At 37.3% G+C, this 14,593-nt stretch overlaps 1 protein-coding gene across 1 annotated transcript in view; it reads left to right on the top strand.

Annotated features, from left to right (window-relative positions):
- The window catches only part of fyco1a (FYVE and coiled-coil domain autophagy adaptor 1a), a 29,353-nt gene extending 19,870 nt beyond the window's left edge, over positions 1–9,483 (top strand). Inside the window, exons 14-18 of the mRNA XM_052091763.1 lie at positions 1,329–1,467; positions 3,098–3,190; positions 3,281–3,491; positions 7,034–7,143; positions 8,050–9,483. Of these exons, the coding sequence (XP_051947723.1) occupies positions 1,329–1,467; positions 3,098–3,190; positions 3,281–3,491; positions 7,034–7,143; positions 8,050–8,125 (629 nt within the window). The 3' untranslated portion in view covers positions 8,126–9,483. The remainder of the gene's footprint in view (positions 1–1,328; positions 1,468–3,097; positions 3,191–3,280; positions 3,492–7,033; positions 7,144–8,049) is intronic.
- Positions 9,484–14,593: the final 5,110 nt, after the last annotated feature.

Here is a 14,593-nt window from a genome sequence, read left to right as displayed (position 1 = left end):
GACTGACAAGACTTCAAGATGTACACGTCATTACTGAGATAATAAGCATAAATATATTTAACACGAGCAGCTTACTGTTAAACTAAAAGCATGATAATAAAAATAGAGGCATATGATTGTGATCTATGTGCCTGTCAAAGGTAAACAATGATGGTCTTCCTATGGACAGAAAGGACATGCAAACACTCATCTCAGGACCTAATGTGAACTTTTAAAAAATACATCATACAAGACATTTAGACTGTTTTACAGCCTCTCATACAGGACATGATAACCTAAAGTTGGATGGAAATGCTGAAAACTACTTAAATCACGAGTCACCCTGTGAGACCCTGTGAGAGAAGCTTGCAGCAATGCTTATCCAAAAGATATACAGTGTGTAAAGGTATAAGGGTAAGGAGGAGGCGAGAACCAGCTTGACAATATAAATAATATTTTAATGAATACACGCGCGGTCGCGCACTTATCAGCCCAATTAGGGGCCGGGTGTGCGGAATCACGACCCGGCCCGCCCTCCACCCTGCCACATTCCTCCCCTGTTCTCTCAGGCCGGTGAGCCCAGATGTGTTTGACTTTCTTTCTTCTGCAGATCTTAAATTTAGATTTTTATAAGAATATTTCAGCTCTGTAGGTCCATACAATGCAAGTGAAAAGGGTGCCAACATTGTGATGCTCCAAAAAGCACATAAAGGCAGCATAAAAGCAATCCATATGACTCTAGTGGTTAAATCCATATCTTCAGAAGTGATATGATAGGTGTGGGTGAGAAACAGGTCAATATTTAAGCCCATTATTGCTAGAAATTCTTCTCTCTGTCCAGTAGGGGGCGTATGCATGAAGAATGTGAATCACCAAAAACACAAGAAAAAGAATGTGAACGTTAAAATGGAGATATACTGAGCAGGGAGGAGAATTCATAGGGAAAAATTTACTTAAATATTGATCTGTTACTCTAACGACAGAAGTAGTTTCCTTGTTGCCCACAGGCTAAGGCACAAATTAAAATAAATTTGCAATATTAGAGTAGTGTTTTTACTTGTCGAATATTTAAAGCTGAATGAGTAAAAGGTGAAGGCCTCAACAATAATGGTTACTGCAGTGTGACTTGTCTTTTTTTCTGTTCGGACTACAAACACCTAAATAGATTTGAGTCGGATAGGCTAAAACTTGTTTATTCTTTTCTACCTGTGTGAACCTGGCCTTAAAGAAAACATCTAGACTGTTAAGCACCGCCCATTTTCAGGCCCCTCCCTTTTATATATTATTTGCCATTCTACCTGTTTATTGCATTGCTCTGGTTTGATGTCATATGTGTCCATGTGATCCAGTGACAGATCCTAGTGAGAGACAGGACGATGGGGTGTTTGACATCATAACTGAGGATGAAGTGAATGAGATCTATGACAGCGACTCACGCACCACCACTGAATCACAAGAGGAAGGAGATGGAGGGCCAACCGGAGACCTGTAAGCCCGTATAAACGCACACAAACACACTCTCACTACGCATAATAGGGTGAATCTAACTAAATCTAGACATAGACAACTAGATATTTTTGAGTCATATTTCCCCCAAAATCAAAAGAAAAACAAAAATCAAACCTATTTTAGTACGATTAAGGTTTTGTTTTTGCATTGTGATTGATGAGAATTAAAGTAAACATATCGCTAAAATGTCACTATACAAAAGTTAAACAAGTTGCGAATGAGGTTTCACACGTCTCCCAATTTTCATTACTGTAATGCAAAATATTGATGTATTACTTTAATGAGACTTGGTGAGGAAAATGTGTTTAATTGTAATGAAATAGTGTCACAATGCAAAAATCTTAATGATACAAATTTTCTTGACTGGCTTTGTGAGATTCACCCAAAAGCATACTCACACGCAAACATGCACAAGCTTATATGCACAACGCAAGTGACAGGACAATGGACGCACTAAAAATTTCAGTGTACACACAATCACACTCTGAATGATCCAATTTGTTCAGGTCTCTGTTTAGAACGTTGTTCTCCGATGCATCTTCAAATAAGTGTTAAGACAGACAGGAAGTGCCACAGAGAGATTAGCTGTGGGGGGGATGATGACTGTCAATTTATGCCATCTTGTGTACACTTTCTTACATTTGTCACTGCTAGATGAGCACCTGGCTGGCATGTAATTCTACAGCAGCCTCAATTGGTTTCCTGTGGGTTCACAAGGTTTCTGTAATTAGACACACTCCACTGGAATAAAGTGATTTGATAAGATTTTAAACCGGTAAACCTTTTATAACCTTACCCTAAAAAAAGGGAACGTTTTTAAAGGGATAGTTCACCCAAAAATGAAAATTCTCTCATCATTTACTCACCCTCGTGCCATCCCAGATGTGTAAGACTTTCTTTCTTCACCAGAACACAAACGAAGAATTTTAGAAGAATGTCTCAGCTCTGTAGGTCCATACAATGCAAGTGAATGGTGGCCAGAACTTTGAAGCTCCAAAAAGCACATAAAGGCAGCTTAAAAGCAATCCATATGACTCCAGTGCTTAAATCTATATATTCAGAACAATATGATAGGTATGGGTAAGAAACAGGTCAATATTTAAGTTATTTTGTACTGTTAATCTCCACTTTCACTTTAACATTATTCTACTTTTGTTTTTGTCGATTTGCATTCTCCGTGAATATCGCCACCTACTGGGTAGGGAGGAGAATTTATAGTAAAAAAGGACTTAAATACTGACTTGTTTCTCACCCACACCTATTATATCACTTCTGAAGATATGGATTAAACCACTGGAGTCGTGTGGAGTATTTTATGCTGCCTTTATGAGATTTTTGGACCTTCAAAGTTCTGGCCACCATTCACTTGCATTTTTAGGATCTACAGAGCTGAAATATTCTTCTAAAAATCTTAATTTATGTTTAGCAGAAGATAGAAATTCATACACATCTGGTATGGCAGGTGTGAACTTTACACATTTTCATCTTATTGCTCTTAAAATCTTGCATGTAGACGCGCTCTATGTTGTTAATGAGTAAAGCATCTAGCTTTAGGACATTGTGTGTTGCATTATTAATGCATTGTGATTTGTGCTGTCTTTTACCATAGTGTATCAAGTGATTTGGCCCCTGATGAACAGGAAGAATTGGCACCTACAGTACAGGATGCAGAAATCAATCTTCTCAAGTCAGGAGAACTCACGTAAGTATATACAGACAGAACACACACACACACACTGTCCAGCTCCTCTCCTATTATTGCTGTTGTTTATTCCGTGCATGTCTTCTGCAGTGCCTCTGTGCCTTTGGATATAGATGAGATTTCTCAATTTGGTGATGGTTCCCGTGAGCTCTTGGTCATGTCCAGTTGCTATAGTGCCATTCCCATCACTGTGGGCGACCGGGGACCCATCATCAGCTGGGTTTTCTCGTCTGAGCCAAAGAGCATCTCCTTTACTGTGGTGCACAGAGAGACGCTTGACACACCTGTTGAGCAGGCCAAGGTAACACAGACCATCATTGTTGCCACTGACAACATGCACTCAAACACACAAGTGCATGTCCATGAGTCAGCCACACGACCAATATAAATTACTGCCCCAGTTTCAGTAACAACACTACTAATGTAATTACTACAGTAATTCAGCTGTTTTTAAAATAGTGGGGTTTTTTTCCCCCTATTTTCTCCCGACAAGTAGCAGTGTGGCATGTCAAAACATTACATCACTGTTTTTTTTACATTACTATTACATTGTTACATTACTGAGACAATAGAGTGCAACAGTTATGTCTGTTCTTTTTCTCCATAGCCAAATTAGTTTGAACTATAACTTATAAACTTTGAAGACAGACCCACTGTGAGGTTCAATGGTATATGCTTCTGTTAAAGCCATCAGTCTGCATTTCAGCTTCATTTTTTACAAATCGTGTTTAATAGTGAAATTCCTGGGAAAGAACTACACTAACAATGATCTTGAAGAGAAAAGACCGTCCAATCAGATAATCGCACTGAGCAAAGCACACCAAAAGAGCTCTGCAGCGACCGCCCACTCTCATGACAGAATGTAAATGATGCAATGAAGTCGACTCCCTATACTCTATAAACTACTTAAATATTTGCATATATCTGAATATTTTACTGTAAAATGATAAATGTTTTATATACATAAAATCAACATCTATAAATCAATAGTTATATATTTTTCCAACCTTTTTAATTAAATGACATCATTCACAATGCTTCATGGGATTGGAGTTCACTCCCTCAATAAAGACTGCAAGTACACAGTCTGGTACCTTTCTCTTTTTTGTCTGATTTACAAATAATATTTTGCTTCAGAACAAAGTTTGTGATGTTGTGATTCACCTTGGATTTGGTTGATTTGGTTCATGACTTAGAAGTCTATTTTGTAGGATTTATTAAATCCGTGTGGAAAAATGAATGGGAAAAATGATTCCGAAAACAAGATGGCTGAAAAAGTGGGCGGGCACTGTTGTGGTGTATAATCAATTGTACACTAATGGTATGTTCTTTCTCTCTCAAATAGTGTTAAGTAAGATTGCTTCATTTTAGCGAATTGATTTGTTCAATGGAGTGATTTGTTTGACTCATCGTGTTCCCAGAAGTCACTGTGCTGCATTTTACTTGCTTGTAGCGAAATAATATTTATCATTCACTGTTTTAGATTCAGTTATTTAATTTAGGGTGTTTTTGTTTTACTAGTTGTATTTAGTGTAGATTTATGTGTCCAAGATTGATGCTATCATCCTAATTGAATTCTTAAAGGGGACCTATTATGCAAAATTCACTTTTACATGATGTTTGTCCACCCACTCCTCTCTCTTACATTTCTATTAATCAAAAACAGTGTGTCAGAATGAATGGTTTTCATTTCTGCTCTAATGTGACGTCACGAATAGGCACCCTATTATCATAGATCCTCCCCTGTGTGATCGACACACAGTCCACCATCTTTTTCCACGCTGGAGCAGATACAGTTAGAAGAATAATGTCTCAGATTCGTAAGCGTCATAAGTGTTCTGTTGTTGGCTGTAAAAGTGAACATAAGAGTCTTCACGTACTCCCGGCATCAGAGCCACTGAAGACGCAGTAGACAAGTTTTGTTTTTAAAGGAAATGTGCCACAAAACATACAAAAAAGAATGTATGTTTGTGCAAATCATTTTACACTGGACTGATTAGTGAATGAGTGTCAATATAAAGCAGGATTTTCCAAAAATGTGATTCACAAGCATGGATCAGTACAACTGTTCATGTTCTATATCCTGAAGATGTAAGTATCGCACTTTATATTTTGTAAATTTTTGAAAGAAAATTGCCTTTCCGAATGTGCTTGTTAGCAGATTCCACGGCTAATGCATCTAAAGTTACCATTGTCTCTGATTGTATTCACAGAGACCAGATATTCATATATATATATATTCATACATGTATGGCTGAATTCCTGTATTTACTCTGTCAGTCATATTGGTTCTGATTTGTTGTTGCTGTAGTATCCTAAGCACGACCTGTAAAGGCACAGCCCTCCTCCGGAAAGGGGGCGGGGAGCAGCAGCTCATTTGCATTTAAAGAGACACACACGAAATCAGCGTGTTTTTGATTCCAACCAAAAAGAGGCATTTACAACGTGGTATAATAAATGATCCGTGGGGTATTTTGAGCTGAAACTTCACAGTCACTTTCTAGGGACACCTGAGACTTTTATTATATCTTGTAAAAAGGGGTGTAATAGGTCTCCTTTAATAAATGATGAAATATACTAGTTATTTAATTAAAAAGAATTACCTGATTACATTGGTTGGCTACTTTTTGTTGTTAGCTTGAAATGTAGCTAACCACTCTCTGAAATGGGCAACTTGACTGTAGTTTAAAGGGATAGTTCACCCAAAAATGAAAATGAATCATTTACTCACCCTCATGCCATCTCAGATGTGTGTGACTTTCTTTCTTCTGCAGAACACAAGCAAAGATTTTTAGAAGAATATTTCAGCTCTGTAGGTCCTTACAATGCAGGTTAACAGGTTCCAAAACTTTGAAGCTTCAAAAAGCACATAAAGGCAGCTTAAAAGTAATCCATAAGATTCCAGTGTTTTAAACCATGTCTTCAAAAGTAATATGATAGGTGTGGGTGAGAAAAAGATAAATATTTAAGTCCTTGTTTTACTATAAACCACCACTTTCACTTTCATATTCTTCTTTTGTTTTTTGGCAATTTGGATTCTTTGTGCATATCGCTACCTACCGGGCAGGGAGGAGAAAGAAAAAAGGGATGTATGTAGAAAAAATATATATTTGCACAACAGCCAGTAGGTGGCGATATGCACAAAAAAATGCAAATCGCCATAAAACAGAAGAAGAAGAACTCTTCATGTACGTTCATAGGAGGACTGTTTGAAAGTAGATTTATAGTAAAAAAGGACTTAAATATTGATCTGTTTCTCACCCACACCTATCATATCACTTCTGAAGACATGGATTAAACCACTGGAGTTGTGTGGATTACTTTTATGCTGCCTTTATGTGCTATTTGGAGCTTTAACGTTTTAGACCCTGTTGACCTGCATTGTAAGGACCTACAGAGCTGAAATATTCTTCTAAAAATCTTCATTTGTGTTCTGCAGAAGAAAGTCAGTCATACACATCTGGGATGGCTTGAGGGTGAGTAAATGATGGGAACATTTTCAGTTTTGGGTGAGCTAATCCGTCAACTACTTTATATTGTGAATAGCTTGTAGGTTACATAAGCTCAAAGTAGCTTCCCTAACAATGAACACATTGTTAAATAATCTAGACTGCCCTCTGCAACTGAATTCTGAAATAATAACCAATTTTAGGATATCAAAAACTGCTACAGGCTGCAGCAGTCTTCACAAACATAACAGATATTAACAGGCAGTGCATCAGCTCGCATTAATATAGCACTTCTGCTTGTGAGACTGTGAGAGCTGTTCGCACTCCACAAAATCATCTGACGCAACCACAAATCCTTACAGTGTTAAATCCACTTTTTGTTCCTGTGATTCAGGTTCTGATTCCTCTGACACGCTGTAACTCGCACAAAGAGACCATCCAAGGCCAACTCAAAGTCCGCAACCCTGGAGTCTACACGCTCATATTTGATAACTCCTTCTCCAGGTACAGTACCACACAGATGACCCATACTGTAAGTTCTGTTCCAAAACCTAGTACGCTGCCTATCCAGACAGCACTGTTAGGAATCACTGGCAGCCTCCCAATGCGACGACTGTTTCAAAAAGGAGGCAACAAAAATACGTCGCTTTATTACAAGGCTCTCCAAAATACTTGATTCTGTCCGACCGGTCAGTTGGAGCATTCTGTGGTTAAATGTTTTTGCATAATTGACCGTCGTCCTTGGCAGCCGATCATTGTGGTAAAATACTACCTTTGTGATTAAAAAAAGGTAGTTGTGTTGCATTTGTCGTTTGCAAATGAGGCAATTCTAGAATGCATTGTGACAATTTCATTGGGAAAATGTCTAATGCAAAATCGAGAGAAATGTCAACTAAGTATTCATAGATTTTATTAAAAGCCAAAAAATATTAAAATATTTACACTCACTGAGCACTTTATTAGGAACACTATGGTTCTGCATAGTGACCTGCATGATAGTATGCATTGCACTGCTGCCATTATTAGCATCATTAGCTTAGCAACATGCTAACATCTATTAAACTCTACTGGAATCTCCTGTGCGCTTCACGTGCGGAGCAGTATTTGAGTGGACCTTACTATGTAGATGTTCCAGAACAGTCACGTATGGGTTCCATTGTGGTTTAGATGCTCCCTTAATAGGTAGCTGCCGGTGTAGACAGCAAGGCAGCTCACTAGGTTTTAGAATTGAGGCTGTGTAGCTATGCTAGAGGGTTGCAGCTTTTGCTTTCGCTTTGTATCAAAGGATGCCAAAACTTGAGCAAAAGAGACAAATGTCTTGTTTACCCAAACTTTATATCGCTATCATAAGTTATTATGAAAATAGAATAAAGCAATCAGCGTTTCTTCTTTTCATGTTTGCTTTGGCAGATTTCTCTCTAAGAAGGTCAACTATCACCTGACCATTGAGAAGCCAATAATCTATGATGGAAGTGACCTCCCTTAGGCAAAGCTTTGTTGTATGTGGTGTCCTAATGTTTTTATTGATCTCAAACCTGTTCCTGTGTGCCATTAGTTCCATGTTCCGTTGGTGTAGTCTAGTATACGTGAGTGTTTATATTTTAGTAAGATAGTGTATCTGTTGCAAGAATTGTTTGCTTTTATTAGTTCACTTTCTTTGTGAATACAGAGAAAATACTGTAAATGGATTTTATGCTCAAAGTAACACTACAGAGGAATGAAAATGTCAAGAATTTAGTGATAAAGAGCCGTTTTAGCAAACTACTACAAGCTTTAAAAATGGACAATTCAGAAAACTCTTCAGAAAACATCTAACTGCTTATGATGGCAACATCTATGTGAGAGACAGGTGAGTGTCTTGCAGATGACAAAATGGTTGTTGTTCCCAAAGATATCACACTACATTTTCACTACAGATGTCCAATATTGCACCGCATGCTCTGAGATTACCAAGTACACAGAAATACAGTTATGTTTGTGCCGCGTCAAGCACTTTTGAACTAAAATGCCATTTTCCACTTAAGGTCATCAACATATTTTTGGAAGAGCATTCTGTGTCTAATATACACAGTTTTTCATCTCACTAACTATTTTTTACTGACAAGACAACTACTTAAACGCTTTTCTTGTGTCAGCCATATAATTATATGCACAATGCATACATGCAAATATGGTTTACTCCATTTCGTATTTGGATAGGACACATTCATAGTCTTCCTCTTGCTGGTGTTGATTTAAATGAAATAGCACATACATGATACTCATTTAGCATTTGCACAAAGTATATTTTTTCAAATATAATGCTGATGTCATTTCTAAGTGCTAAGGCAGGGTTTACTGAAGTTATAATATTCAGAATATTTTTCTACATGTTTCATGAGTCATTTTGGAGGTTTTAATTCATTGAATATAAAGCATTGTATTCTCATCCAAAAATGAGTTATATAAACACTAAAACAGTTAAAACGTTTTTTTACTCGCTATTAAAGCAAGTATGCAAGACTCAAGTTTATTCAGTGTTGAGGTTCATTAATAATTTACTCTGTGACAAAGCAGAACCAGACTGCTGCTCCTATGAAGATCTGTTTGTATATTTATATGACATTTTGGGTCGTTTTTGATGTGCAATTTTAACCATTTTCTTAATAGATCTTGTACTTTTTTAGGAGTACATTTCTTAAGTAGTATTTTAAATACATTGTACGTTTTAAAGTAATTTGAAAGTTGGATAAGTGCTTAATTTGTGTACATCACTGAATGTAGCGCTGATACTTGTGAATCTATGCAATCACAGTGCAATGTTTACAAATTGCAAACCTTTAAAATGCAATAAAGTTTGTCAGTTCAGTGTTTCTCATTTTTGTTCATTTGTGTATCTGAATATGTTTACACCAAGATTGTAGCATTATTGAAATAATTATTTGTCTGATCAAACTGCTCTTTTTCAGATATCTCTGCATCCTTCACGCATCTATTATCCCAATCATGAATCTAATATGAGGCTATCTAACGAAGCCTCATGTTGTTCCAAACCCGTATGACATTCTTTCTTCTGTGGAACATAAAACGGGATGTTAGGCAGAATGTAAGCCTCAGTATTCACTTTCTTTGCATCCTTTTCCCATACCATGAAAATGAATGGTGACTGAGGCGAACATTTTTGGGTTAGTTATCCCTTTAATATATCTATCTGTACTCCAACTCTGCTTGATCTGAGTGAGTCATGTTATATTTTTAACCTTTAAATACATGGGAATTTCCCCAAACACTCTTACATATTCTGGTCTTTAGAAACCTATCTATCAAAATCCATCCATCCATCCATCCATCGTCAACCGCTTATCCTGTGTACAGGGTCGCGGGGGGCTGGAGCCTATCCCTGCTAACATTGGGCGAAAGGCGGGGGACACCCTGGACAGGTCGCCAGTCCATCGCAGGGCTCTATCAAAATCCGATCTGCAAAATTCCCAGATAGTGTCACATTTTCAAAATAGTTTCAAGACAATTGGAAAATAATAAGCTAAAATATATTTTGATTATATATATATATATATATATATATATATATATATATATATATATATCCTGTGATATTAAACCTATATAGATATGAAATAATCAGAAAAAAATATAATTTTTGGAAGTGCACAAAAAAAAATAAAATAAATGACCCTATACACTTTTGGTAAGTTAACCATTTTAATAATTATTATTATTTCAATTTTGCATGTTTTTGTGTGTCACACTATTTATAAGAGAAAGATTGAGGAATGGTTAAGAGGTGTGGGAACAACTCCAAAAAATAGCTGAGGTACAAGGGGTGAATTGAGGTCCCGGGTGTCTAAAGACCCAAGGTATGCGTTTGAGGGTTAGATAATGTCTTGATGCCTTAAACTGTAACTCACCCCAATACATACATAACTGTAATGCCATCTTAAAGGTACACTCAGTCATTTGTTCCTCATTAAAAAAGTTTAACTCTTAAAGACATGAATTGTAATTTTGCAATATATGCAGGATATCATGAGCACTCACATTAAAATGAAGACTCCAGTCATATCAGTAACCTTATAAAAGCTGTTTTATTCTACATGGACATGGGGGCTGCCATAGAATCACATGACCAGCCGAATACTACTCGCTTAATCTCAGTAACCGTCCTGTTATTTGACACTTCCAATTGTTGATTAAAATAATCATGGCTGACTGTGAATACTACATTTCTACAATGACACCTGAAACTGATAACTATTGATTTTAAATGATGCTGCATCCAAGCCACTAGGTGTCAGTGTAAGTCCAACATGACACAAAGACGAAAGTTACTGAGTGCACATTTAATTGGTGTAACCCATACAAAAAGTACTGTGGTGGTACTGTAATCCAGTGTTGGTAACAGATGGTAATGCCACAGTACTGCTACAGACATTGCAGTTAGATAAATCACCCGCATGCCATGTAGAAAATCAGAGATACTGTTGCATACATCAGTCAGATAAACCATCAGAGAGAGAGCATTTAAAAAACCGTGTGTTGGATTTGTTTACATATGCATTTTTTAAATTCCGGCAATGTAAATTTATGGGATTTTTGATCATCCGCTGTGCGAAAACAGTCCAAAAGAGTAGCTCTTTCCAGAACAATCTGAAGGTTTAAAAGCTTGAAAGCTCAGTGTTAAAAATATTGGTCTCAGTTTAGGGATTTTTGAAAAAAACCCTAAACTAAGTTTGCAGAATACCATTATGTTGGCTTCGTAAAATGCACCAGTTTCGAGAATGGCCCTAATGAATTAAACAACAACAATAAATCTGCATTTGGCAACAATTTTCAATGTCTTCCACTATGGAGATGAAACAAAAGCTTTCAAATGTACATTTGCCTGAAGGTCTTCATGGGCTGTGTCATTAGAATGTCAACATTAGGCATAGATTTTCTGTTCTCTCAATTCTGTTAGTGCTTTTGTCCCTTTATGACCACTAGATGAGTGACCCACCTCAACAGTCAGATATTTAATTATATAAAAAAAAAAATGTTTGTGGCAAACTGATGCATGATGGTCCTCCCCCAGTAACACCAGCATCTGATCGGTTTCTGCCAAACTGGAAAACTGTGGCATGAGGTTTGAGAGTTTGTGGAGGTATTTCTCTCTCACCTCTGTACATTTCTCACAGTGAAGGAGAAAGTGTGTCTCTGTCTCGACCTCACCCGTGTCACCATGAGCACAGACTCGTTCTTCCTTTGGAAGCCATGTTTTCTGTGTCGGCCTTTTTCTATGGCCAGACTGTGATCACTGAGTCTGTATTTGGAGAGGATCCGTCTCTGTTTTGGATCTCTTACAGTGTGCAGATATTCTGCCAAATGATACATTCTGTTTAGATAACAACCCAGTTTGCTTTAGTTTTTATTTTCATTTTCCCAATGGTCCAAATATGAATGTTTGCTTTCTTTTATGATTTGGTTTATTCTGATCTGGTTTTGTTCAGCAGTGCTGGTCTGAAACTGGTGTTTGTTAGTTGTTATTGGGTTTGTGAGTTTCAGAGCCAGCTGACAAATTGACTGATTTGCTTATATTATATTGTAGATTCCAATTGACTCGATTGATTCCTATTGATTTGCATGTTTTTGTGGTCAGAGATTTTCTGGAGGAATTTCTTTGAATACGTTTTTAAAATAGCCTTTCCATAAATCTCTGTTTTGAAAGGCTAGGTCCTGGCTTTGCCCCCTCTCTCTCTCTCTCTCTCTCTCTCTCTCTCTCTCTCTCTCTCTCCCCCTCCTTCCTGTGATTCATTCACCAGAGTCAGTCTATAAACCATTTAATCCTAAAACTCATTCCAGCGTGCACAGCAACAGCAGAGATGCGCTCGTTTGATTGTGGATTCCTGTGGCTGACATTTCTTACGACTGTGAGTATGCACAATTTAATTACTTATTCATTATTTTGCTTTAATAGGAAGCATGGAGTTGACAGTATTGCTGCAAAAAAGTATGCATGCTACTAATAATTAGATGCATTTAATGAAAACAAACTCATGCATTAGATGCATTTAATGAAAACAAACTCATGCATTAGATGCAATTAATGAAAACAAACTCATGCATTAGATGCAATTAATGGAAACAAACTCATGCATTAGATGCAATTAATGGAAACAAACTCATGCATTAGATGCAATTAATGGAAACAAACGCATGCATTTTCTTAAATACATCTAATGCATTACTTTGTTTAAATTTTTATGAGAGCATGTTTTAGTTTTAACTTTGCTTAAATGAAATGGGCTGTATTTAGCACATTTGTGTGGGAGTCTATAACTAGGACAGACATTTGATCGCTCGTTTGTGGTCCTGCCTACTAATGACTTAATCCACATGCTTCTTTGAAGAATGAAGATGAGGGATTTTAAACTCATTTAATTTCACATCTTATCTTTGTCATATTTTGTCCTATCTTAATTATTGTTATGGTTTTAATTATTTCATGAATGTAAATACACAAGCTGGTTTTCTGAAGTGCTGTTGCACTGCTTTAAAAGGTGCTGTAACAATTTTAATTTTATTCCACACATTAAATGTCCCTACCTGACACATTTCACTGAAACTGGTGCCTCTAGAAATCACCTGTCTCGAGAAGGGTATAGCTGCAGTCATTGCTCCAAAAAGGGGTGTGAGCTCCAAAGCACCATTGAAGATATAGGGAGCCCCTAACCGAACCATTTCCCTAACCTTAACCATGAGTGGAGGTGACTCCCCCTGTTGGAGTCGCCTCAAAACCCTTTTGGAGTAACCCCGCCCTCTTTTGGAGATTTCGCCCCCATTCGAAAGTCTTCCGGCCTGCGATTTAAACCTACTTCCTGTCTCTGTGACCGCAAAAAAATGAGTCTTATACATCCAATAAAAAATGCTCTTCACCTGTCAAATAAGGTGCGTTCGACTTCATGCATCTGCGCAGACTGATCAGCACCGGACTTGAAGTAGTGCATGTCAGTTAGAAATTTTGTCAGACTTTACGCAATGGGTGCTTAAACTGTGCATCCTCGTTGACTGTCTGTTTTTGAGCTTCAAAGGTCAGATCACCATCCACTTGTATTTTAAGGACCTACTGAGCTAAGATATTTTTCTATTTTTCTTCAAATGTGTTCTGCTGAAGAAAGAAAGTCATACACATCTGGGATGGCATGAGGATGAGTAAATAATGAGAGAATGTACTTTTTTGGGTGAACTATCCCTTTAAGTGAGTGAGGGAAGTTTCAGCTGACACACCCTCATCCTGTCAGTTTTGAAGAGGGAGCAATCCTACTCGCTTTGTAGGATGTAGGGTGCCTAATGCACACTTCAGGCAGCTACATATCCCACAATTCAACTTGAATATGACATCAAAGCACAGAGTGCACTTAACCTACCCCACCCACAAACTATTGTGTGATGGAAGGGAAGTTACAATATGCCAATTAAGCAATTAAGAAGAGTTATATTAAGATTTAACAGCATGATAATTGTAGCTAGCAACCATAAACTGACATGAGACTGAGGGAAGGGCATAACATTTTTAAATGGAACACCGATCAAAGTTTGCGATCATGAAGGACGTATTGGTTTTCTAAATGCACCTAAATCTACTGAGGATCGAGTTTAACGTTCCACTTAAAATTTTTAAATAAACCATAATTGTCACATACTTTAACAATGCACCATGAACTATTAGGTTTTAATATGAAAATATAAATGAATCATGTTTCAACAACATAACATCAAGCGTGCCAATGTACTGCAGCTGCTCAGCGACAGTGCTCTGAAGTGACATGGGAGTGAGAAAGGACATTCCATTTTACAAATCATCTTGCTTCGATTCCTCCATCTCGTTTCCTTTCCTTCCATCCTTTCCTAATTTTTCAAGCAGGTGGAGATAGCAAACAAGGAAAGGAAACGAGGATGCAAAATTTAAGAAATGAGAAGC

Source organism: Xyrauchen texanus, chromosome 25, assembly GCF_025860055.1.
Source record: "Xyrauchen texanus isolate HMW12.3.18 chromosome 25, RBS_HiC_50CHRs, whole genome shotgun sequence".
Lineage (NCBI taxonomy): Eukaryota > Metazoa > Chordata > Actinopteri > Cypriniformes > Catostomidae > Xyrauchen > Xyrauchen texanus.
This window is presented reverse-complemented; position numbering and strand designations above follow the sequence as displayed.